Consider the following 26,574-nt stretch of genomic DNA (forward strand, 5'->3'; position numbering starts at 1 on the left):
GACCATTATCCCTCCTCCACCAAACTCCACAGTCAGACAGGTAACGTTCTCCCAGCATCCTCCAGTCTCACCATCTGACTGTAAACAGAGAAGATGATTGGTCCCTCCACAGTCCAGTGTCGGTGTGTTTTACTCCATCTGGACTTGGTGATGTGAGGCTGCATGCAGCTGTTGCCATGGAAACCCATTCATGAAGCTGCAGTTTTAGTGTTTACATTAATGCCAGAGGAAGTTCAGAACTCTTCAGCAATGGAATCAGCAGACTTGGAGAATTTTACCCATGATCCTTAGCCGTCGTTGACCTGTCTGTGATTTTTTTTGTGATCTTCTGCTTCCTGGCTGAGTTGCTGTTGTTCCTAAATTCTTCCACTTTCCAATAATATCACTGACAGCTGACTGTGGAATATCCAGCAGGGATGAAATTTCACCAACTGTTTCATTGCAAGCTTGGCATCCATCACAGAACCACCCGAGCTCTTCAGAACGACCCGTTTAGGATCACAGATGTTTGAGACTGCAGGGCTAGGTGATGATTTTACACCTCTGTGGTAACAGGTCAGATTGAAACACCTGAGTTCCATAATTAACAGGTGTGGCCAAATACTTTTGTCCTTTTGTAACTTAAGAGATGATTTAGGAGGATAACTACTGTAGAAGGAAAACTGTCCATTTTCTGTATTTCTATTCTGTAATTCTGTAATCTGTGATCAGATATTACACTTTTTTCATTAAAGTAGTTTGTAGTTATAGCAGGAAGTATGCTAAAAGTGCTTCGAGGTAAGTGTTGGTTTTGCTTCAGTGTGGGGTGGGAGTGGGGGGGCTCAAGGGGTCACCTCATCTCCAGCGAGGAAGGAATTCCCGTGTTCTTCCAGGCTAATTCATATTACTGGGGCTGACAGTTAATTCTGTTTAAGAATGGAGCGAATTCGTTTGCTGTCACTCTGTCAGATTTATTTATGTGGTTTTACTGCCTAACTATGGCCTCCTTCATTAACTCTGATACCTCCTTGGACTTCATAGTGACAGCTTTAGTCACACTGCTACAAAAAAAAAAAAAAAAACAGTGATAATTCTGTATTATATATTAAAAATGATCATCTACATCCTGATTTCTTTATTTCAGATCCACTGTGGAGGTTAACAGAAGCAAAGTTATAAAATAGTCTTGCTGTCCAAATACTTCCAGTTAATTATAGTTGGGCTGTGACATTATAAAGCCACTACAATGTGTTTAAATCTGTGGGGATGAAACAGTCCAAGAATGTAAAATGAACTTAAATAGAAGTACAATTACTGGTCTATAAATGTACACACAAGAAAAAGAAAGGATGAATTTAAAGCTACCTCAGAGTTCTGTTACTATTTATGCTCAAGGGTTAAAATATGACCTTTCCTTCCTGAGCTGTGGAAAAACAACTGAACATAAATCTCCAACCCTGCTGTTTAGTTCAGGCACATCTTTAACGGTGAATAGAGATGCAGCAGCAGGTTTTAGACGTAAAGGTTGGACCTCTTCCTCCCTTTGCCATTTACTCTCTATTGTTTTGATATGTAGGCCTACAGATGCTGTGTAAAATATGGCCAACAGTACTCCACCACAAAATTATGTTAACCTCATGAGGCCTTAGCTTTAGTTTGTAATGCTTTTTTAGTTCCTCCCACTTATTTGGGATCAGAAGGACCTGATAAGTTTAAAACCTGAGCCTCGTCTTTCAACACCCAAAAATGACTTCACATGACAGCAATAGGCTTATCTGTTCAACACCAAAGTTTCATTTCTGTACTTGTATGAAGTTATTTTCACAAAATAGAGGGAAAAAATGGTTTTTAATGTACTAAAGATGGCTGCAACAAGACAAACATGTAAACAGCACAACACATCTCCTGAAGGTGCAGAGAAACACACGGCTGAGTGGATTTGTGAACAGATGTTGTGGCTGTGGGCCAGTCTGTCAGTCATGAGGAGACGTATGGTGGTGTCTTTGTTTTTCATGGTGGTCTAAGCTTGGTAGTCTAAGTGTAAATGAGATTCCCAGGTACAGTTCACGAAGTCTTAGCAAATTCCCCATGAAATTATTAGAGATGTCCACAACATCAAAAAACATATTCCCTGAAATTTCTGGGACATTACTGAAACTTTCTGTGAAACATTTAATTTTTAATTGTACTAAAAAAATAAATCATCCTTGAAAAATACCCCGATGTTTCAGAAAAACTTTCTGAAAAAGCCTGGGAATTTAAAAAATAAATCCCCACAAAAAATTCTTGAAATTTAAAAGTAAATTTCCAAACAATTCTAAGCAAAATGCAATCCAAATTATTCAATAAAATATTCCAAAAATTTACAAATAAATCCCCCCAAATTTCATGGAAAGTTTCTAGACGATGTCCTCTGAACATATTCCTTTAAATTTCCATTTAATTCCATTCATGAAACTTTCTGAGGGAATTCCCCCCAAAATTTCCCATCTTATCCCCAAAACTGTCAAATTAATTCCCAAAATCCCAATAAAGGTGTCCAAATATTTCAATATAAACCCCCTCATAAACTTATGATCAAATTCCTATAGATAAGCAAACTTATCCTCAGAATATATAACAAACTTCCACAACAGACCTTCCAAATCTGGAAATATACAAAAATATGTTCTCTGTAAGAGAAGGTAACTTCAACCTAAAGAGGTCTTATAATGCAAAAATCCCCTTTTCAGGCTTTTCTAACATAAATCTGTGTCCCTGGCCTGTCCACAATCCCCCCAAGTACCTGAAGAATCCCCACCCCTCTTTCTCCACCTTTCAGAAAATGTGTGCCGAAACAAGCCGTTCTCAGATTTTACCCTTGTGACCTCACATGGGGAGTAAGCACCGCCCCCAGGTTTGGTTGGCCCTCCCCCACTGGGAGGAAAGTCCCGCCCTCCTCTCCTGATCCCCTCAGCTGAGATTCTGGATAGCTCAGTGGGTTACCCTGCTGACTACGGTCTGGGAGACTGATGTTCAAATCCCAGTCAGGTCCTAAACTTTGAATAAAAGTGTCTGTAACATCAGGAGTGCCACATCCATTTCCTGAGAGGGGTGTGGTCAGGGGCGGAGTCAGACAGCTCATTACCATTTAGAGACACAGAAACAGAAACAGCTGGTTCTGAGAGAGGCTGAAACAGAGGAGCTTTAAGACATGCAGAAATCAGTACTGGAGTGTTTCAGCGACAAACTTCACAGGCATGTTTGGGAGAGCTCTGAGAACTATGAGCTTGTCTTAACAGGGTAGAATATGTGCCCTTTAAGGGGAATCTGAGTGCACACAGTATGGAAAAGTTTTTGAGTTTCTGTTTGTGGGAGAAGCTGAGGAATAGTCTGTGTGTGGAGCTTAAACAACGTCCAAACAGGACACCGTTTAAAAAGAGCTACAGTTAGTTTGGTCAAATTTGTCCAATTATTATTATTATTATTTTAATCTTTAACCCTATCTATTATTAATAATACACACATTTTTCAATCTAATGTCACAACGGTTGTATGCATTATTATTCATTCTTCTTATTATATATACATTTTTACTATTATATTCTAATATTATGAATATTGTTATTTAATTAAATTATTTTTTCTTTTCTTTTCCTCCTCTCTTCATCTCACACTGTTTCTCATTTACCACTTGAATATCACTTGTCTGTCTTGTTATTTCTCACCAAATTAAAAAAAAAGGGACAAAAACAACAAAAGTTTTCAATCAGCACAGGGATGAAGAGGGTATTTAAGGGGTTTCCATGTTTACTTTGTTATTTATTCTTCTTTATCATCTGCCATTTTTTAAGTAACAGCAGGAAGTTCTAAGTCTGTGTGAAAAATGACCTAATAATATCGTCACATATTCAATATTTTTATTTTGCATTTAAATTTGTAAAAGTGTGAACATGTATATTTGATAAAGGTTGAGAAATTAGCCGTGAACTGATCATTCTGATGGTCTATTTAGTTGTAAATTAGGAGTTCTGTTTTCAGTAAATGCATGTGCAAACATGAACACAAATGACATATGTTTGACTGTGTCATTAATATGATAATGAACAAACGTTTCTGGTTTTATCAGTAAGGAAGCTGGATAACTGATGATCAGTGAAATATGGAGAAAATGAGGGATTTTCAACAAGAATGCCACTCCTTTTATGATATGTAAAGACTTGTATTTGGCACTCTTACATTGCACCGTCTTCTTCATTTTTATTTATTTATATAACCACACATTGCTCTCTCTTTTACATATTCGAAATAAGTTTCATTTTCAGTTTAAATGTAAATTCTGGACATCTACCTAAAAGTCTAACAGCACAGTTCCTGTCTATGTAGCAGGACAGCCTAAAGCCAGTGCCCTGCCAGCCTCTCAGGAAGTTCAATCATCAGAAATTATGAAAAGAGATGGTAGTTGGTCGATTTCCGCTCCTGGGTATTTTTGTTGCAGAATCGTTATTTTTGGTGTTTCTAACATTTTGTCCATCCGTTGTTCTCGTTCACCGTCGCTGTTCTCGCGGTAGTGCACACGGAGATACGCTAGCGCCGTTCACCTAGCGTCCAACTGATGAGAGCGGAGCCCGGAGTTCTCAGCGCTGATGGTGAATAGCCGCTGTTGCGGTAACGGGCGGAGGAGAAGAAGCCGCAGAGGGAGTCAGCAGTGGCAGGGAGAGACAGTTCGGAGTTAGTCTTTTAAATTTAGCAGTATTACGTCTATTGTCGGATCTTTACAAACCTCAGAAGGGAAGGAAGGGGTGAAAATAAGGAAAGATGGCGGCCGCGGCCTCGCCGGCCTCCGGCTCGTCCACCTCCTCAGACTGGATTGTACTGAGAGACGGTTGCCTGCGTTGTGACGAGGAGGGCCTGCGGAGCCTCTCCTACCACCCGGCCCTCAACGCTATCCTGGCCGTCACCAGCCGCGGCAGCATCAAAGTCATCGACGGCACTTCAGGGGCCATTCTCCAGGCTTCGGCGCTGCACGGTAAGCCCCGGAGCCCCTCACTGGCCCTGACACCGACGGTTTCAGCTTTGACAAGCCAGCCTCGGATTGTCAACAGACTCCGAACACGACACGGATGAGCTTACCCAGCCTGCTAACGTTAGCTGTCCTAGCCAGTTATCTCTAGGCCTGATGGTGTTACTTAGCGAACATGACTCCTTTAGTGTTTAACGCGTACCCAAGCGGACCCAGATCATTGTGAATGAAATGTAAAGCAGCATTAATGCCTACTGAACGCCAAATCTGCCACTGTTTCCCACATATCCAACACGACATATCTACCAGGCTAGCTAGTAGCTAGCTAGTTAACTTAGCTCAGCGCTAGTTAGCCGGGCACCCTTCCCTGTCAGTTTGTGACACTCGAGTGGTCAGTCACGATATGCCGCTGGATAGACAGCTCAGATTTGTCACCACAGAGCACCCAAGCTATCAGTAGCTGTTAGACTCAGAGCTATAATGGTGTATTAGTTTCAGCTACGTTATGATCCGGTAAGCTAGCTTGCGGTTCTCTAGCTGCTGAACTTCTCAGCCTACAGTGCGCACCGTCAGCCATTGAGGGGCATTTGGTCCAACGCTCCAAGGAAACTGTCCTGATGAGTTCAGCTGGCGGAACTGGTGTATCTGGGGTCTAACTGGTCTAAGACCAGGGTGAAGCAAACGCTTGACTTGTTGGTGTTGTATTCTGTCACAGTGTGCTGACAGGACACTAAGATGTACTTCAGCGATTTTCCCAGACTAGAGACCTGCAGCCCTGAACATGGCTCTCTGCTGTGTTTACATCTGAAATGCATGTACCGGTGGGTGTGATGCTGCTTTAAAGAGCTGTGTGCAGTCCCCGTTTGTTTACATCTACAGATGCAGATGGATGTCAGTGTTTAAGGAGTAGCCTTCATTATTTACAAGACAGTAACACCATCATAAGAAAGACATCTGCATGTAAGACACTGATCCCAGCAGAGACCCCTCTCTAGTTTTGTTTGTGGGCTGTTCAGTGTAGACACTAGTAAAAAAGATGCTTTCTTAAATACTCAAAGATCTAAAGTTTGTAAATGTTTCAGATGAGTAATTTTATGCTACAGTTAGTAATGTTCTTAAGATGTTTTATGAAATAGAAATGCAACAATTGTAAGAGCTGGGGCTGATATCAACATTTCAAATATTAGTTAAGCTGATACCTATGTTGATAACAATGTTGTTCTTTTAAGTGCTTTTTAGAAACTTTTTTAATGTAACCCTTATAGTATGTCGACATTTTCTCTCACATAAAACCAGCAAACAGATTAGAGTTTGTCCAGCAGATCCACTTTTCTGCCCTACAGAAAGATTATTGTTTGATTCAGCAGCAACATGCAGCAAATTCCGGCACTGATTGATTGGACATAACACACCAATGTTGGAAACTGATATCTGTTCATGCCACATCATTGGCAGAGGTGCAAAAGGTACCAGACTATATTACTCAAGTAAAAGTGCAGTAACTTGGGTTAAAATTTACCTAAGTAGAAGTGAAAGTATTACTCAAGTGTAAATCATTAAAGTTTTACTTCAGTGATTTTCTCAGACTACACCTTGTGCTCACCTGAGACCATGCAACCCTGACCACTGTTCTCTGCCATGTTTACATCTGAAATACATGAACACAGTGGTTGTGATTGATCTTTAGAGAGGGGGCTACAGTCACCATTTGTTTCAGTCTTACATCATGCAGATGCCGGTCTTTGTAGAGTAGCCCTCACTGTCACCTTCGTGATTTAGAAGGTAGCAATGCATGCCATAATAAAAACACATTTTATTCATTTATGGTACTGACCCCACCAGAGATCCCTCTTTAGTTTTTTTTATTGGGCTGTTGAATGTAGGCGCCTGTATTATAAAAGGATACTTTCTTAAGTAGTCGTAGATTGAACTGTCAGTTTGCATTGTGTTTAAAAGTCTGAAGGTTGGAAATGTCTCATATGAGTAACTTTATGCTACTGTAGGTAACATTAAGAAGTAAAAGGGATGAGAAATGCAACAGCTGTGAAAACTGATCATATTTGGGTGACTGTGTTTACAGAGAAACATGGTTATTCATATCCCTGTATACATCAGAAATACTAGTATCCTTGGTTTCTAATCACTGAATCATACCTGTGCAGGTGTTAGTGACATTTATTTTTACAACACATACCCTAGCATTTGTTTAAATCAGAGAAAAATCATTTTTGACGTAACACTACGAAATGCAACATCAGGTTTGAGATAAGATAGTCACCTTGTTCCAACATCATTCCAATGCTCATGAATGTGAGGCGGTGATAATTACTATTAATCACTGAGCAAGTTTAGCCGAGACTCCAAAGAGCTCAACAGTCCTGCAGCTGAATGTGTTTACTGAATACCTGTCCTGGAAACGACTTCAGAATAAAGGCATTACATGAAAATGCAGGTAGCTAGAGCTTTTACCCTGAAAATAAATCAGAAGAGCGATCATATCTACATTTCAGGCCTGGCAGTAGCGAGTGCTGTCCTTCCCTCCTCGGCTCCCAGAGCTCTGACTTTCTGTTTGTCTGAATGTGAGCGGTCGGTCTCCACTGTAGGGTTGCTGTAAACAATTCTTTTTGTAATCAAGTATTCTATTGATTCTCCTATCGATTAATCGAGTGCTCTAATAAAAATATTTCATGTTCAGTATTGGTGAAATTAATCACTTTTGCAATATTCAGGAACAAAAATACTAGACAAGTGAGAAGAAAGGTATGGCTCTTAAATGAACTACAACTTGTTTATTCTAAATAGCTATTATAGCCCATGATACAGGCTTTCTGACAAAAGTACATTCAAACATTTGCATTTCAGTCCTGATGACATAAAACTTGGTTTTCAATTCAAAAGGAAAATAAATAGTTATCTTAATTTTGTTGTAACTATATTTGGAGATCCGCTACCTGGAAAGTTTGGCTGCTAACACTTTATTTCTTATGTTGTAGTTTATTTTATGATATTTATTTTTGTAAAAGGCACTTATTCTAATGATACCAGTGAAAGCTGTTCTCTTACAGATAGCCTATATGATCTTTTTTTCAAAGGAGGTTTACTTTCTTTTTTTTTTTCAACCACATTTTTTGTTTGTGAGTTGATCCACGATAAAAATCTGAATTTGTAACACCCTCTCCTGACCTGGAGAACACATTCAATGGTGGGAAGTTGCTCCTATGACCTGTTGAATCCTGACTGTGTGATGATGAACTTGGACCTGTTTGCTCTCTCTGTCTCAGGCATTAAGGTGAATTTATTTGATTGGTTAAGGGCTGAAGCGATTGCTCGATTTATCCAAATGATTCGATTCTAAAAAGTCTGCCTCGAGTGTTTCACACCATGCTGTGTTTCACACGGACGGCTATTTGTGTGGCACAGTGCACTTATTTTTAGTTGATGCAGTGATGTTTACAGGCACTCATTCTGCTTTTTTCCTCATCCACTGGCTGTGGCTTCATGGCAGATCTGGCGCTACGCCTGCACGGGCGAACCTCCGCAGATCTCTGAGTTTACGCGCTGCCTGCGTGACTCGCTGGTGTGAGACAGCGCTCAGTTTGTGTCTGCAGACTCCAATTGACCCGATGGTTTCATAGAACCTCGTCAGGCTTCAAGATTCGAGTCTTGTTTTGGTGCTTTCCCTCTCTCTCTCTTTAAATTATTTAATTTCAGCGTACTGATGTCTTGATTACAGTGTGTTTTTTTTTTTTTTTTTAAGTTTCAGCATCCCGAATCATTTAATTAGACTTGTATTGATAATGAATTGACACCAGTTAAACAGAAACACTGTGGCCACAGACAGACTGAGACTAAATAGGTCAAAGTTCATGATCATACAGTCAGAATTCAACAGGTCATAGAAGCAGCTTTATCCCTTTAAATGTGTTCTCCAGGTCAGCGGATGGTCTTAAAGGTCAGATTATTGTGGAGGATGAACTCACAAACAAAAATGTGCAAAAATTCAAAGTGAACCCCCTTTGGACCATATTCCTGTAATCTAAAGGTTCAGCTTTCAGCCATCATCAGACCTCTGTGTGAATGATGGAGCTTTATTCTCACTATAATGTGAAATATTACACTCATGCATAAAGTAGAGGATGTTAAAATGATCCAGTGTCCCTTTACTTTAATGACAAACTGGAGAATAGAAATAAACTACAATAGAAGAAATAAAGTGTTGGCACCAAACATTTCCTGGGAGAGGAGCTCTAAACCTCAAATATGGCATAATCTAATGTCATTATTTCACTTCCTGTCCTAACCTGCCATCAGAACTTCATTGCACTTTGTAAAATCTATTTTCTTTAGAGAACCTTCGTTTAAGGGGCCTAGCTTCTTTTCTCATTTGTCTACTACTACTTCTCTTAAAAAGAGCAAAAGTGACTGATCAAGAAGAAAAAGCAGTATTTCTTATTAGAGTACTCAGTTGGAAGACGAATTGATAGAGTACTCGATTACTGCAGCCCTAATTGGTGTCATTTTTTAATCAACAGTCTTCTTTAATGCTTCAGGAGGCCGAAGCGTTTCTAACACATGCTATGACCAAGACCTGACAGCGCTGAATTTCAAATATATAACATGTAGGTGTGGAAGGGAGAGAGACAGATGGGCAGAAAGCCCTAAAACAGGACTAAAATCATGAAGCCTGTCTCTGCTCTGTAGAACTCGAGGGTCAAACGGTGATGTTTCTAGAATCCTCTGCAGGTTGCAGACACAAACTGACCACTGTCTCATATCATTTGGTCCTAGAGGCAGTGCATTAACTCAGAGATGTGTGTAGAACAACCTGTCATTTTAATCTCTGTGGAAAACTTTCACATAAAAAAAAGTTGGAATCACAACTCTGCACTGTAACTGCCATAACGCCGCAGACATTCAGTGCATAAAATACGAGGTAAAGGGGTCTTTGAACATCGCTGCATCATCTTCCCTTCTCCTTCATGATGTCCATGCTTTACATTATTCTTAGAGCATGTGAAATTTTGGCATCAGTGAAAGTAAATGCATTGTGCCACAATAATAACGGCCCTCGTACAACACAGCGCCGTCATGCTACACACAGCGCGGTGTCCATGCTTTAACCATGGGCGTGTATGGATACAGGCTGGTTTAAGGGAATCCTCCAGGCAGATCATCTTCCATGAGGGTTTTTTTTAATCGAGGGACTTGAATTACCTGAGGAATCGTTTTAGCCCTCCTCCACTGTAAACTAAACTCCTGTTTCATTCATGGCTGGAAAATAAACGGTTTGGTTCAGGTTTGTTTAAGTATGAGTGCATTTAAGCCTGATTTATGCTTCTGCATCGCGTCGACAGTGTAGCTATGCATAGGCCTCTGCGTCGACGCGGACCCCTACGCCGTAGCCTGACGTGCACCTCCAAAAATCCTAACTATGCGTTGTGGTGACGCGGACTGCAAGGGCTGTGATTGGTCTGCCCAAAAATGCCATTTCCAGCAGTCGCTTTTTCTGGTCTTTCTTCCTGTTATTGGCGCACATATCGCAATGCTACATCATCAGTTACGTTTGCAGAGGTCGTGTTAACCGAATGTTCTCTGTCATTGACGGATTTTTTTGAAGGATGACAGACAATTTTGAAGGCTGTCCGTCATTTTGAGAGGCTGGAATGATGAGGATGCGCCTGCATTTCAGCTCACACACGCAGACGGATGCACCTTTTCCATTTTGCACACATGGACTATCAAGGAGGTTAATTAATCTGTTAAAATCTTGTAGCCAGTGGGCTCTCTCACTGACCTCCACATCATGGATTAATGAAAGTGCGTCGGTCTCCATGCTGACAGCGCACAGAGAGGCTGCTGCAGGTGTTTCAGTGCACAGGTCGGCATGCAGAGGCCTTTGCACAGTGAGCCTGTTTAATGTTGTTCTAATCATGTCTGCACACTGATGCCGAAATTGTCGTTTTATTTCCCGTTTTTTTCGTAACAGGTTCAATTTTATGCAAAATTTCGAATGTGTCCAAGGTGACTGATGATTCAAAACAGTTCCCGCCGCTTCCACCTTGCTTGCTCACCACTGAAACCTCACTTTAAACACCAAAGTTTGCTCATTTATCATGTGGATATCAACCAAGGAAATATAACAGAGATGGTGAATGATGGTTCAGATCAGCACCTGTTGCTTTATTCTCTCTTGCTCGCCCCCCCCCACCCGGCCCTCCTCTCTCTCGCTCTCACCCCCCCCCCCCCACACACACACACACACACACACACACACACACACACACACTCTCTCTCTCTCTCTCCAGCGCAACCTCTGGTTTGTGCTTCTGTGCAAACAACATATAATATCAACTACTGGTTGTAATCACACACCCAAGCATCCACTCTTTCATTAAAAACAGACGTTGTCCAGTTCAGCAGAAAGTGATACAGCCGCTCAGATGTGACCACTCTGAAACCACACACACACACACACACACACACACAACCATACCCCCCTAGTGTCATGGCGGTGAATTGCAGAGCAACGTGTTCCCTTGATGCAGTACTTAGAATGGTCAACGACGGCGTCATGTCGACGGCATACCTACGCCACGGAGGCAACGCAGAAACATAAATCAGGCTTTAGGCACTAAACTGTCATCAGCTCACACAGACAGACCTGCTGCAGATCCAGCCCTCTCAGTCTCTTTATTTGGACAGAAGTCGCATTTATTTAGAAACTGACACACCGTTGTCCGTGCTCTGATAGAGAGGCGGTTGCGTTGCGTGAAGCGGTAACACCAAGAAGGCCCGCCTACAAAGTCATTTATATTCCTCTCCTTGGCAACTACCAGGGCGTGGAGACGTAACTGCACCGTTGACAAGCCTCTCCTGGCAGCACGTTGTTCAAGCACCCATCTGTGGACTCGTTCCTCCAGCTCTGGCCATCTTGCTTTCAGCCTGCGATTAGCTTTCTTTGTTTTCTTCATTGCAGTAAGAGTAACCTCTGCTTTTTGCCAGTCCCTCACAAGTTTCTCACTCCAGACTTTCTTTCTGCTGCTCGATTACCGTTTTCGTTGATTTTTTCAGTGGTTCAGGAGCGTATAGCATATAGTTGTCACAAGCCTAGGGCGCCCTCTCGCAGCTGTAGGCGGTAATGTTTACTCCTTGTGCATGTCAGTATGAGTTAACATTAAAAACGTGTTCAATTATATATATTTTGATATCTAAGTCACACCTGTCTGTAAGTCGCAGGACCAGCCAAACTATGAAAAAAAGAGCGACTTATAGTCCAGAAAATATGGTACTCTAGTCTCATCTTATGTTTCTCATCTTATGTATTTCTCAACAAACAAGCAAAAAATTCTTTTTCATCACAACAAACACAATATTTGGTTTATATTAACTAGAGCTGCACAATTTTGAGAGAATGTCATGCCACAATTATTTTAACTTATTGCAAATCTGATATGAAATGTTGTATTGAAAGGAATTATTGTGGTTCATCTTCATCATTTTTTAAAAAGTAGGTTGTTTTTTTCAAATAATTCTAGAAAAAAACACATTTGAATGGATGCATGAAGTGTGAAGAATCATGCCAACATACTTTCTGCCTTAAATGTATTACAATGATATTTTGAGCACTTTTCAGATTAAAGGAATATTGCATTTTCTAGGATTTGTAAATTGCAGTCAGACATATAGTGATTTAAATTTTGATGAATTGTCCAGCCTTACTGGACACACATTTTGAATCTACAGACCTACCCCAGGATATTTTTTCTTTTTTTTTCCTTGAAGGACTGAAGTTTTGGGTCAGTGCGTTGGGTAGCGAGTTTTATTTCTTGCATTAGAGACTAATGTGTATTTTTTGTGTTATTTCAAGCACCTTTTCAGGACTGTCCTTGGGAAAATCCCCTGAAAAGATGTAGTTTCATTAGGGAATCAATTTAAATTTAAGGTCTAAAGTCCATAAGTCATGGTCACAGTCAGGGTGTTCTGTGTTGCTTACTGTCCGTCAGCAGGGTGGCAGAGTGCTGTCTCTATTGTTCTAAAGAAAGCAGAAGAAACTTGGTTTTACTGTAACTGTTAAAATGCACATTGCTTATAATGTACATACAGTCTAAAAATTTCTTTTTTTAAAATCAGTTCACGCCTACGTTAATAAAAGAATGTATTTATAATTTACTTTAGAGTGAAACACTGTCCTGTTTTATGTCTTTTTCAAGAATATGAAAATGTCACAGTCAGGCAACAAGTCATTTTTAGTGAAGGAGAGACGATGTTGTTTAAAAAATGTTTTACCCTTTGGTTTCTGCTGTAAGTAGCTTGGAAATATCAGCACATCAGGGATATTGTACTTCCCTGTGGATAACTCCCATGTAAGCTTTCTGTTTGAACGTGAACATGAAAGTGAAACAATAGTTTTATACTCAGAAGGGTCAGGCTTACTGAACTGTTGTAACTTTGCAAAGCACTTGGGCTGGCCTGGTTCCATTTCTGCCATCAGGCGGACCCATGCAGCAAAGGTTCAAGCTGAAATGTTGTTCCTTGTCAGGGAATGAACAGACCTTTCAGCATCGTTTGAATAGAATGAGGGACAAACAAAGTGTAGGGCCCAAAGATTTCCGCATTCATGGAATTGCAATAATTCCATGAATGCGGATAATGGAATCTACTAATGAACGTGGAATGTCACGGATTCCCCAAACTCATTTTTATTCCCCTGTTTCTGTTATCATTTGCTAATTTAGCACTGACCGCCACCGTGAGTGTACAGCTGGAGAAATGACAGAGTGTTCAGCCTCCGCTCTGACTTCTGCTTAGAGTTCCTTTCATAAAATAAAGCACATCTTCCTTCAGTTATATTGCAGGTCCTGTTGTTTTGATAATGAGCCAGTACTTGTCTGCGTTTAACATCCAGGTTAGATATGAGGCACACAGACAGCATGTAGAGAGAAGAGGAGGAGACAGTTAGGAGTTAAACAATCCACCATCACACTGCATGGACTGTAAAGTATTGTGAGAGTTTAGGTAACAGGGTTTACCCATAGACTGTAGAGAGAATTGGACAAAGCCTGTGTGATGTCATCTGTCTGCTTACAATAGGCGGACTTAGCCAGTTCTTGAAGCCAATCCATGGCGGTCTCCATATTGAAATCACGGTCTGATGTATGAAACAAATACATCTGGCATGCCAGGTTATATGTTTATATCAAGGTTGTCCAAACTATGGCTCTCGGGTCAACCCTGGCCTGTCAGCAAATTCAATAAATGACCTAAATCTTAGATTATTTCTATTTAATTAATGGAGATTTTATTAATTTACATGAATAGGACACTCTTTGATTATAAAATTAGTTTAAAAGTAAAAAATGGAAAGATTAAAACAGGAAAACGGAATCTGGTAAAAACTAAAATGGAATTTGGCAAAAAATCAAACAGATTTCAAAGAGCCCCAAAGTCTGTAAACAATGGCAGCTATAAGAGGTCAGCATCGATGTAGCTATAGCGGCAGTTTTCTCAGAACTAAACCACTTCCTTTCTTAAGAAGAGCGTCTGACTACATTAAAAGCTTTTCTTGATAGAATACATGTTTTTTTTGCTATCCTTCCAAACAGCTTCAGTATGAGCTCAATTTACCGACTGACTTCACTGAAAGTGAACAGCCATGACCAGCATGACAACAACTCCCCGTCGAGTTCCTCTGTGCAGAGGCTTTCATTCTGAAGTTAGAGAGCCTGTCACCATCAGGAGAGAACCATCTCTAGCATTGTTGTAGCCTCATCCAACCTTGCCTGTGTGACCTGCTCATATCCAGGCCTGCTTTTAAAATTAGGTGGAAGTTTGGCATATTGCTTTCTATACTGTCCAGTCTACTGTATACTGTGGGATTTATAAAGGAAAAATAAACCAAAAAGATAATTGAAATGACTGACATAATGTGAGGATGGTGAAAATATTTGTTTTATAATCTGTAATTTGAATATGTTTACCCATATAAACAGAATAATATGACCCAATATTCTTTGTGTATGACTTTTCTCGACTTTTTTACTGCACTCACCTCTCCACGGTAACCCTACAGATGAAAGTCTGTCACAGAGTGAAAGTTTCTGTCTGAAAAATGTGACTCTTTGGCCTCCATGTAATTCGAAAAGACTGGATAACGGTGTGGGATACTCTGACTTATAAAAGTTTTTCTGTATGATAATTCAATCAGCCAGTCTGTGTGTTCTAGAGCGGTGGTTCTCAACTGGTGGGTCAGGACCCAAAAGAGGGTTGCGAAGCAGTTTCCAGTGGGTCGGGAGTAGGTGTCTGGCCATGGCCATGCATTGATACCTATTGTTTTACCCTGTTTTACTGCCAAATTGGGTAAATTTAAATGTTTAGCAGTATTTCAACTAATTTATCTTCTTGCAATAAATGGCTACTTTTCCCATGATGATAAAGTTATTTCACAAGTTCTCTGGAAAATGGGCAAAAATGTATACATGATGGGATAGAGGGTGTAAAATTAGCCAGTTTTGTCCATTTTCTTTTCTATATCAGGTGTTTTGGTCCAATCATGCTCCAAACTGCAATATATTCAATAACTAAACATGCATTGGTGAAATATTTTTGGAAACTTGGGTTGCGATCTCAGTTTGGGCTTCCCTGCTTAGGCTGCTGCCCCCGCTACCCAATCTCAGATAAGCGGAAGAAGATAGATGGATGGATGGACGGGTTGCAATCTCTCCTAAGTCAGACTAGTGGGTCCTGTGGCTGGACCAGTTGAGAACCACTGTTCTAGAGTGTAGATTTGAATCTGTATTGAAGCAGCAAAATGAAAAGACCACATACAGTAATGCCATGTCCTCTAGCAGCCTCTCTGTTTGCTGAAATATAGGCTACTTCATAATGAGGGCAGTGTGACAGTGTAATGGCTCCACTAACTTAAGTCCACGTGTTGTATTTTTTGGCTGACCATGCAGGGAGTTGAATGTAGTTTACAGCTGCATATTTGTTCCTATGTTCATGGGTTAGTACCGGTCACTGATATCCTCTGACTTAACTGAGAGTAACTAATAATCTTTGTTGAGTTTATGCAGTGCAGCTTTTATGTAAAGGACACCTCAGTACAAATATGCAGTTGAGCTAAGTAAAACACCTCATTCACATGTGACCAATACTGCTGTGCATGTTCTCTACATTTTTTCTTCCTGTACTGGCTTCTTCATTAATTTTTTTAACTGTTAATGGAACACAGAAATGCATAGTTAAGATGGTTTTTAATGCATGCATTCACCTCACAGTGCTTATGAAATTATTCTAACCTGCGAGGCTGTTCTGTTTCTCACATTTGTAAAATTTAAATTTGACTGACTTATTTAAATGAAAAAATATTGATTGAATGTATACTTTAGCCCTGGTCATAGAACACTACAAACATCAGTTAACCAGCCAACTGCGTAGCTAGCTGCTATTATCAAACCCAAAGACTGCACACAGAGCTTGAGAGGTTCCCTTGTGTTCTTTCTTTGCTCTCTCAAATAAAATTTCAGGTCTAACTTTTACAAGGCTTCCAGCATCTCTCTTCAATTCTCCTGACTCCATGTGCTGTCCTCTGTTTCTGTCGCAGCTAAACCTGGCGGACGGGTCAGGTGCCAGTACTTTCCTGCAGTGGACAAGGTGCTTTTTGTGGACGACTATGCAGTGGGATGCAGGAAGGACCTAAACGGCATTCTGCTCCTGGACACAGCTTTGCAGCCTCCTGTGGCAAAGCCGGAGGACATGGTTCAGCTGGAGCTGCCGGTCACTGAGGTAAGACAGGACGGCATGTTTTACTGGTCAGAGAGGCAACAGGAGGCCCCCAACAGAGATGCTTTCTGTCACCTGATATTTGACACTGGTTGTTGTGTCTGGCCTTGATAGGTGTGTTTACACTAAGCCTTTTGTTCCAGTCAGAAAATTAACCCTTGGCTGGAATAACTGGTTTAATCTGAGCATGTGGAATCCTAGTTAGATCCTTTGACAGCAGTCATTCAACTGCTGGAAATCTTTAGTGTAACTTGTTCCTTGGATTATTGTAGAGGCATATACAGGCCTTTCTTAGACTTAGCATCTTATATCCAATGACCGCACTGAGTAAAATATTGGTCTGTTCTTGATCTCTCCAGAGACAATTAATAATTTCGATAAAAAATCATTGATTTAGGCAGCAGTTTGTCGAAGGGAGAGGGTGAGTTATTGTCTAACACTGACCACATATTTATCATATTTATAGTGCTTATCTGGTGTCTGTAAACAAAGTCAGGGTCAGTATATGTCCTCCTGTCTGACATATTAATCCTCCTGTCTGTGGTTAAAATTTTTGATCAGTAGCTGTGTGATCTAGTTACCACTAAACAGTTTGCATCGTTGTGTCTCCCTTCCTCCCTTCCAGTCAGCATCACTATATGTAGCTGTGTCCTTTTAGAAGAAAAGATCTTTTTTTTTTTTTTTTTTTGCTACATGTCATCACTGCTCTCTTTGACTGTGCTCCAGTATCCTCACTAACCCTAACCCACTATTACTTTGAATGGTGGAAATAATCACTATGCATTCATAGTCATTAAAGTACCCATAGACTGGCAACTTTCTTGTATTAAGACTTTTGGATTTCCTGACATTATCCTACACGGAATACACTACAGCAGCTATTCTTTACTGTAGACAGTACAGCAGAGGCATAGTTTCATAGTTTACATCAGTGGTTTTCAACTGGTCTGGCCTCAGGACCCACCAGTTTGTCTTACCACAGATCGCAACCCAAGTTTCCCAAAAAATCTTCAAGAACACATGTTTAGTTAACTGAATATGTCCCAGTTTGGAGCATGATTGGACCAAAACAACCAATATAAAAAAGAAAAGGGACAATACTGACTAATTTTATACCCTCTTTCTCCATCATTATGTGCCCATTTTTGCCAATTTTCCATAGAACTTGTGAAATTACTTCATTATCATCTGAAAAGTCATTTATTGTAGGAGGAGGAGATATTTTAGCTGGAATTTTATGTTATATTAAAATTGACCCAATTTCACCATAAAACAGGCTAAGACAACAGGTATCAATGCATGTCCAATAAGGACTTCAGGACTTCAGGACTATTGTTTTTTTTTAGACACCTAGTGGCGACCCATTGAAAACTGCTCCACAACCCACTTATGGTCCTGACCTACCAGTTGAGGACCACTGGTTTAAATAATTCTGTGCCTTAAATATCTAATTTCAAATCCTCAAAGATCCAAGAAGTAAACCAAATATTTACAATCACTAAGCTAGAAGTAAATACAACACCTGTTGGCTCTCCGTGGTGTCTCTTGCTGTTGTTTATCATACTTTAGATAAAAAAACATTCAGATTTCACTTTACTTTACATTAAGTCCACTTCACTTTATTTTAAGCCCACTTCACTTTCCATTAAGTCCACTTCACTTTCCATTAAGTCCACTTCACTTTCCATTAAGTCCACTTCACTTTCCATGAAGTCCACTTCACTTTCCATGAAGTCCACTTCACTTTCCATGAAGTCCACTTCACTTTCCATTAAGTCCACTTCACTTTCCATTAAGTCCACTTCACTTTCCATTAAGTCCACTTCACTTTATTTAAAGTCCACTTCACTTTCCATTAAGTCCACTTCACTTTCCATTAAGTCCACTTCACTTTCCATTAAGTCCACTTCATTTTATTTTAAGTCCACTTTCCATTAAGTCCACTTCACTTTACATTAAGTCCACTTCACTTTACATTAAGTCCACTTCACTTTACATTAAGTCCACTTCACTTTATTTAAAGTCCACTTCACTTTCCATTAAGTCCACTTCACTTTATTTAAAGTCCACTTCACTTTCCATTAAGTCCACTTCACCTTATTTAAAGTCCACTTCACTTTCCATTAAGTCCACTTCACTTTCCATTAAGTCCACTTCACTTTATTTTAAGTCCACTTTACATTAAGTCCACTTCACTTTACATTTAGTCCACCTTACTTTACTTTAAGTCCACTTCACTTTACTTAAAGCCCACTTCACTTATCTTTCAGTCCACTTCACTTAACTTTCAGTCCACTTCACTTAACTTTAAGCCCACTTTACTTTAAGTCCACTTCACTTTACTTAAAGCCCACTTTTCTTTAAGCCCACTTCACTTAACTTTCAGTCCACTTCACTTAACTTTCAGTCCACTTCACTTAACTTTAAGCCCACTTTACTTTAAGCCCACTTTAGTTTAATCCCACTTTACTTTAAGCCCACTTTAGTTTAAGCCCACTTTACTTAAAGCCCACTTCACTTAACTTTCAGTCCACTTCACTTAACTTTCAGTCCACTTCACTTAACTTTAAGCCCACTTTACTTTAAGCCCACTTTAGTTTAAGCCCACTTTACTTTAAGCCCACTTTAGTTTAAGCCCACTTTACTTTAAGTCCACTTCACTTTACGTAAAGCCCACTTCACTTCACTTTCAGTCCACTTCACTTAACTTTCAGTCCACTTCACTTAACTTTCAGTCCACTTCACTTAACTTTAAGCCCACTTTACTTTAAGCCCACTTTAGTTTAAGCCCACTTTACTTTAAGTCCACTTCACTTTACGTAAAGCCCACTTCACTTAACTTTCAGTCCACTTCACTTAACTTTAAGCCCACTTTAGTTTAAGCCCACTTTACTTTAAGCCCACTTTAGTTTAAGCCCACTTTACTTTAAGTCCACTTCACTTTACGTAAAGCCCACTTCACTTCACTTTCAGTCCACTTCACTTAACTTTAAGCCCACTTTACTTTAAGCCCACTTTAGTTTAAGCCCACTTCACTTGCAAGAATACATTTTAGCCATACATCCACATAAAAGTTGTGATCAGGTTTCCTGTGATGAACCAGTGATGGGTAATTTGATAAATGATGTCTTACCAGCTTAGTTTTGAGATTGGTGCTGCTGCTAGGATTGGGTGATATTCATATTTTAATACCGTCAAACCCTCCTCTGAAATGGTAATACTGCCAGCTGTTCAAAACCTGCCCTATACAGCGACTTGTTGGCATGCAGGGCAAGCACAGTGAGCATTTCATTAAACTTCTGAAAATGCTTTGGGTCTGAAAAGCAGCGTTCATAAGGCAAGGTTTACTGGAGCGCTGGAAGTGATTTATGCTTGAAGAATTGTTCTTATGGTTAAATAAGTGCATGAGCTGCATCAGGAAAGAAAATCAAAGTTTCTCTCTTTTTCCTCTTTGTCTAGGGAATATACATGTGCTCTTTTCCTCTCTCTTCCTTCCCCTCCTCCCTGATTTAACATAATACTTGATAGTCCACTATTATCATAAGGATGTGGGGTGTGATCAGGGTCCAAAACTAACACTTGCCACTCGCCAATTACGAGTAGATTTTGTCTCTGGCTGGTAAGTTTTAAGACCACTCTCCGCTCTGGCGAGTTACCTTTTTTACCAGCCAAAAAGTCATTTTTTGTGTTACTGGAGAACGATGCTGGTATCGGCTGGTTTCCTGGCAGAGTAATGTGTCTTTCAGGCCGAGACGATCTTTGGTCACGTAAGTGCGTCAGTCACGACGTCATTCAGAGCGAGGTGGATAGCTGATTGTTACTGTACCCGTACCTCCTTGCTCATTGAAGAAGAGCAGTGTTGCCAACTTAGCGACTTTGTCGCTATATTTAGCAAGTTTTCAGACCCCTCTAGCGACTCTTATTCAAAAAAGCGACTAACGACAAATCTTCTGACTCTTTCTGGTGTTACTGGAGACTATGACGTGAAAACACATATCGTTGTTCTCAGTGAGTAGCGGGTGCTGCCGTGGGCCCTTCCCCGTTCCTATGCACTCACAGGAAGCCCTGTCCTCTGCAGCAGTCCCTCCCAGCCATCAGAGAGTCAGAGCAGGAGAGGTTCACCCCTCCATGTCCAGACTGCAAATATTGTGTCTTTTTGGTCCATTTAGATCGTTAATGAAGACTGTATACAAAAAAAATTAAAAAAGAAAACATATTATAACTGTTATGGTTGTTAATGTTTCACTTGGATTTGTTGTAGGCTTTTAAGTGGACCATAGGGTTTAAAACGAAACCAAACGTAAGGAAAATGGAATAATGAATATAATAGTAAACTAAAACTTAAAGTAACTCTGCCAGAGTATCTCTCTTGAGTCATTTCTGCCATTTCTTGGAGAGATGGTGGGCTAATAGATCATGGCCTGAATATTCTTCTGAAGAAAAATGACTGTTCTGCATTGTCTGCCCAGGCATTATTGCTAGTATTAGTGCATACTGTTAAAATATTGAGAATCGTATACAAGACCCAAATGACAAATTAAATAAGTTAAATAATTCTGATAGCAAATTACAACACTTAAGCCATTTTTATTTGTTTGGCTGGTAAAATATCTGCCTGGCTGGTGAAAAAATTCACTTACCAGCCTGACTGAGTTGGGCTGATAATGACGCTGACTGATTACTGTACAAATAAACAACTTCTGTTTTGGTGTCTTAAGTCTTATAGGTCGTTTCCACCAAGTGGTCAGGTTCAATTCTTTACTTCATGGCACACATTTTTTTGTATTTCCATAGAGCAAAAGTTGGAAAGAGTCCTGAAAAGCCTTTTTGGCATCCTTCCGTCCCAAAAAGGTGGAGCTACACACAGCAGTAGGGGTCTCCACTGACGTCACGTCAGCTTGTGACATGACCGCTTAGCTCCAAGCTGCAAAACATGAAGGTCTGCTCTGTGAGGAGCGGCGACAATGGGAGAAACACAGACTCGTATCTGCATAAGTCGGGGATATTTGGACAGGACAGAGATCCACACTGTGTCTTAGTCAGTGGATATTGATATGTGGCCACAAATTGAGTTTCCTGACGTTTATCTGGACCTGATTTTAAGAACACAAAGCAGAGTCTGAAGGCTCAGATCAGCCTGATCTATCTGCGGTGGATGTGAAACTAAATGAACGCTGAAGTTTTGTGAATACGAAGCCTTAGATCAGTTGATTCTCTGTATTTTAGCTAGTTATACATCTACTTCTCACTGTAGTTAAAGGGATACTTCAACATTTTGGCAAATTCGTCCATTGCCATAATTCCTATAGTCTTAATAATAGGTTTGTTACCTTCAGTTGTCGGTGCAAGCTGTTTTTAGATCAGTGCTGCTGACTTCGGACCTGCTGTCCCAACTCAATGTAAGCAGATGGTATTCCGGTTTTCCCTCATCAAACTCATCAAATACACAATCCAACAACTCCAAAACGCTCTCGTGGACAAGTTGTGACCTGCACATTCACCACGCTATGAAGTAATCATGGAACATTACGAGACGGAGATGTTTTAAAGCTAAATGCAAAGCAGGAACTACACTCCAGACATGGCTGCTGCACTGTGTCACTCCGCCCAGTGGTTTACTCAAGAAATAGTTCCCAGTATTTGCTTCATGTGTCGTAATGTTACGTAATTAGACGTTATTATTTCATAGCGTGGTGAATGCTTACAATGTAATCCATCTGCTTACATTGAGTTGGCACAGCAGGTCCGAACTCTGCAGCGCTGATCTAAAAACAGCTTGCACCAACAACTAAAGGTAACTAACCTATTACTAAGACTACAGGAATTATGGCAATGGGCGAATTTGCCAAAATGTTGAAGTATCCCTTTAACCTGTGAAAACATCGCTCTGTGGCTGTTGAACGTTCGTGTAAAACTTTGAAACGAGGTCAGTGCACCCAGAATTTCTGATCTGATCTAAACTTAAAAACAAAAAGTAAGGCAATTCGTGTTTGGTAGATCATTTCTTTGTTGTAACAATGCTTCTTGGTAATAAATCTTATCCCGTTGGAAAGCCTGTTTATTACCCTTTTTAATGATGTCACATTTGTAAGGATCATGCATTAGTGAGATGAGCAGCAGAGCTGAGTATGTGGGTTGTGCCCATGAAAAATGTGCCAGATCTTCTCTGCCAATGCCAAACAGCTTATTTTTCCATTGACTCTTGTTTGGTGTTTGGTGGATTGGATGATTGAAGTTCGAAGGAACAAGACATATTGACAGTTTAACAGTTTATTCATGTAACAAACAGGAGCCTCAGTAGTGTGTGGAAGAACCATACACAGCCACAACAGCCTGGCTCCTCCTCCTCATGCTGGTCACCAGCCTGGCTCCTCCTCCTCATGCTGGTCACCAGCCTGGCTCCTCCTCCTCATGCTGGTCACCAGCCTGGTCACACATTGCTGTGGGATGGCATCCCATTCTTTAACCAGCATTTGTTGCAAGTCAGCCAATGTGGTTGTGTTGGTCACTCTGGCACCAACAGCACGCCCAAGCTGATCCCACAAGAGTTCAGTGGGGTTAAAGGTCAGGACTGCTGGCAGGCCATTCCGTCCTCTCCACTCCCAGATTCTGGAGGTAGTCTCTGATAAACCCCGCTCTGTGGGGGTGAGTGCTGTCATCTTGGAGGATAGAGTTCTTGCTGACAGCGTGAGAAAACAGTATTCTTGGGGTGTGGTCTTCTTGGGATGCCGACTTCACGGCCTGTCTCTGACATTTCCTGTCATATGGAACTTGGCCTTCAGTTTGGAGATGGTACTAGGGTTCACTCCAAACAATGCTGCAACTTGGTTTAGAGGAACACCAGCTTGAAGTTGCCTAACTGACGGGCCCTATCCAGATCAGTCAAACGTGGCATGCCAATTCTTGAAGCAGACATCTACTGACCACTGTAGCATGGCCCATGCTCACAGGTGCTGCCAATCAGGCACCTGATTGGCAGCACCTGGGGGTACCAGAAGCTCAAAACAAGAGTCAGTAGCAACAACAAATTAAGCTGTTTGGCATTGGCAGAGAAGATCTGGCACATTTTTCATGGGCGCAACCCACATACTCAGCTCTGCTGCTCATCCCACAAATGCATGATCCTTACAAATGTGGCATCATTAAAAAGGTTAATAAACAGGCTTTCCAGCAGTATAAGATTTATTACCAAGAAACATTGTTACAACAAAGAAATAATCTACAAAACACAAATTGTCTTACTTTTTATTTTAAGTTTAATTTGGTTTTAACATCAGTCAGACCTTTAGTTTATTTTTAATGTGACAAATTCTCATGGTACAATTCTAAACTTTTATATTATGTTGTGTAAACTGACAGAGTAGATATATCTGCATTAACATACCGTTACTCCTGAAAACATTTCTGTATTTCATCAGCTGAGAATCTGTACTGACAGCGGTTAACATCATTAAGATGTAGTTATTTTTTAAGAAGCACTTCCAGCTGAAACAAAGCTGTTTACTGCTTATTCCCTACTGATTTCTGTCATTCATCCTTTCTACAACTCGTGCGTGTGACTTCACATTCATGCCTTTACAGTCCGCCCACCAAGTGAGGGAACAGGTATCTGTGGAAATGCAAACTATTTTGGTGTTTAGCGTACCGAGCCATACCACGCCATACTCAAACAGGACCACATGATGGAAACGTGGCTTTAGTATTCATGGTTTGGTTTTGTTTTTTGGTCGGTCCTGAATGAAACAATCACTGTAGCTTCATTTTCATATTGGATTGTGCATTTAAATCTTCATGTTTTTTTACTATCACGTTTTTTTTAGTTGATAAGGTAAGCTGCTGATTGCTGGTCATGATCACCGTTCAGTCTGAGGACACACTGCAAAAGAAGTTGTGATCACTTTGAATCCACATGAAAAAAATGGCCAAGATCTGACTTGAAAACATCAGGTTTAGTGTTTTTTACTGTTCATACTTTTATTTAATTTGACCTAAGACACACAGGTGCAAAAATCATGTTCAGGTGACGTTTACCTTTAGTGTGAATGCAGTCTAGGTTTCAGTGAGCTCTGAGTAACTGCTCTGTTTTATAAGTGGTGAATAAAATGGTAAAAAAAAAAATGGTCTCACGATTTCTTTTCTTCATTAATTTCAGTCGGTATCTCGCCTGTTTTAATTGTTAGTGTGAAGATGATCCTGTCTGTATTGAGTTCATGAAGTAATTCAGTTAACCTGGGATTGTTTGATTTATCACCTTTTATCATAACAGACTTTTAAAATTGAATGAATAAAGCAAATTAATTTCAGTTCACTTGTAACAAATAAAACCATTTACAAGGTCAAAGTGAAATTTCTGAATTTTCAAGGCAACTGAAAGGGTGTAGGCTGAAGCTACCTTATAATAGCTAATATAAGTTATCTTACAAAAGCATAACGAAGAATAAATCTAGCTGTTCCACTTGGGTTTATTTCTTAGTTTCCCCCACAGAGATCCACTAAATTGGGTCGAAGATCCTTTTGTTTGTTGTCAGAAAAGGCAGGTTGCTGGGTGGGGCTGAGTTGAACTACTCCAGTGTGGTTTCATTCTGTGGTTTCATGATCACATGCTGATAATCTTATTTAACAAACATACACATGAACCTAGAAATGACTGGATTTTAGCTTTTTAAATATTTTAACTCAAAACAAATCAAACTGAACGTGCCAGTGTACTAGAATAATACCTTTATAATAAATGAAAACAACAATTACTGAGGGCTTAAATGAACAATGAAGAACTGGTATAGAGAGACCCAGTACAAGTATTGTAAAGAGTTGTACAGTAACGTATGGCTGTAATGTGCTGTTTAATTAGCACAGGTCGAGGTCCTGTAGGAGACCTTACTGTGATTAGGTTGATAAAGCTGAAGAGCAGAGCTGGTGTTTTATGTCATCCCAGATATTCTAGATTTCTGATTGCTCCTGAGGACCAATGCTTGTAAGTTAGAGTCGAAGTTTTCTTTAACATTTCCAAATACTGTAAATCTAGTTAAAGTCCATTTAGCATACTATAGTTAACCTTTATTATATCAAACAGGATTTACAGAAATCAAAATTATGGCTAGTTAGAATTGAGACTGGCTCGTGAATGAATGAACTTCATCAGAAGCATCTTTCCTCATTACAAATGTGCAGCAGTTTTCACCTGTAATGAGGAAAGATGCTTCTGAGTAAGTTGTGTCTGAACTCATATTAGTCTACATTAAACAACCGTTTTAGAACTTTATCATGTGAAGGCCAGTGGACTCCTGACTTTGCATCTATAAGTTAAAATAATGTGTTTGATACTTTGTGTCTCCAGGCCCAGCAGATGTTGTCAGCCTGTCAAGAAAAGATCGATGTGTCCAACATAGAGGGCTATGAACTCTTCATCACCCAGCTCAAAGAAGGCCTGAAGAATACCTCACATGAGACGGCAGCCAATCACAAAGTGGCCAAGGTTAGTCTGACAGCGCTGTTTTCATTCATTCTGATTGATTAAAGACCACAGGTATGCTTCATGAGAGAGGATAATGTGAAAACAACCAGTAAAAGAAATACAATTGGGATAGCTGGGGGTCTTCAGAGTTCTCCTGAGTGAGTGAGAAAAACCATGACAGGTAAAGATGATTAAAGGAGGGTGGATGCATGTCACAGGAGAAACGGGAGATAAGAGAGATAAACTCGTCAGAGTTCATCACGCTCAATCTGTCATTTTGGTTCATTTAATTTGAAGTAAAATAACATTTATGTTCTTGCTACTCATCTTCAAGGTTTTTGTGGACATAAAAGTTAAA

The 26,574-nt window shown here is 40.2% G+C and overlaps 1 protein-coding gene across 9 annotated transcripts in view; it reads left to right on the forward strand.

Moving 5' to 3' along the window:
• Window positions 1-4,576: 4,576 nt before the first annotated feature.
• birc6 (baculoviral IAP repeat containing 6) overlaps window positions 4,577-26,574 on the forward strand; it is a 195,757-nt gene continuing 173,759 nt past the window's right edge. For all 9 annotated transcript variants that reach the window (XM_041789459.1, XM_041789462.1, XM_041789463.1 and 6 more), the window contains exons 1-3: window positions 4,577-4,987; window positions 16,584-16,765; window positions 26,100-26,237. In XM_041789459.1, coding sequence (XP_041645393.1) covers window positions 4,777-4,987; window positions 16,584-16,765; window positions 26,100-26,237 — 531 coding nt within the window. In that variant the 5' untranslated portion in view covers window positions 4,577-4,776. The remainder of the gene's footprint in view (window positions 4,988-16,583; window positions 16,766-26,099; window positions 26,238-26,574) is intronic.

The sequence above is a fragment of the Cheilinus undulatus genome, linkage group 6 (assembly GCF_018320785.1).
Source record: "Cheilinus undulatus linkage group 6, ASM1832078v1, whole genome shotgun sequence".
NCBI classification, from domain to species: domain Eukaryota; kingdom Metazoa; phylum Chordata; class Actinopteri; order Labriformes; family Labridae; genus Cheilinus; species Cheilinus undulatus.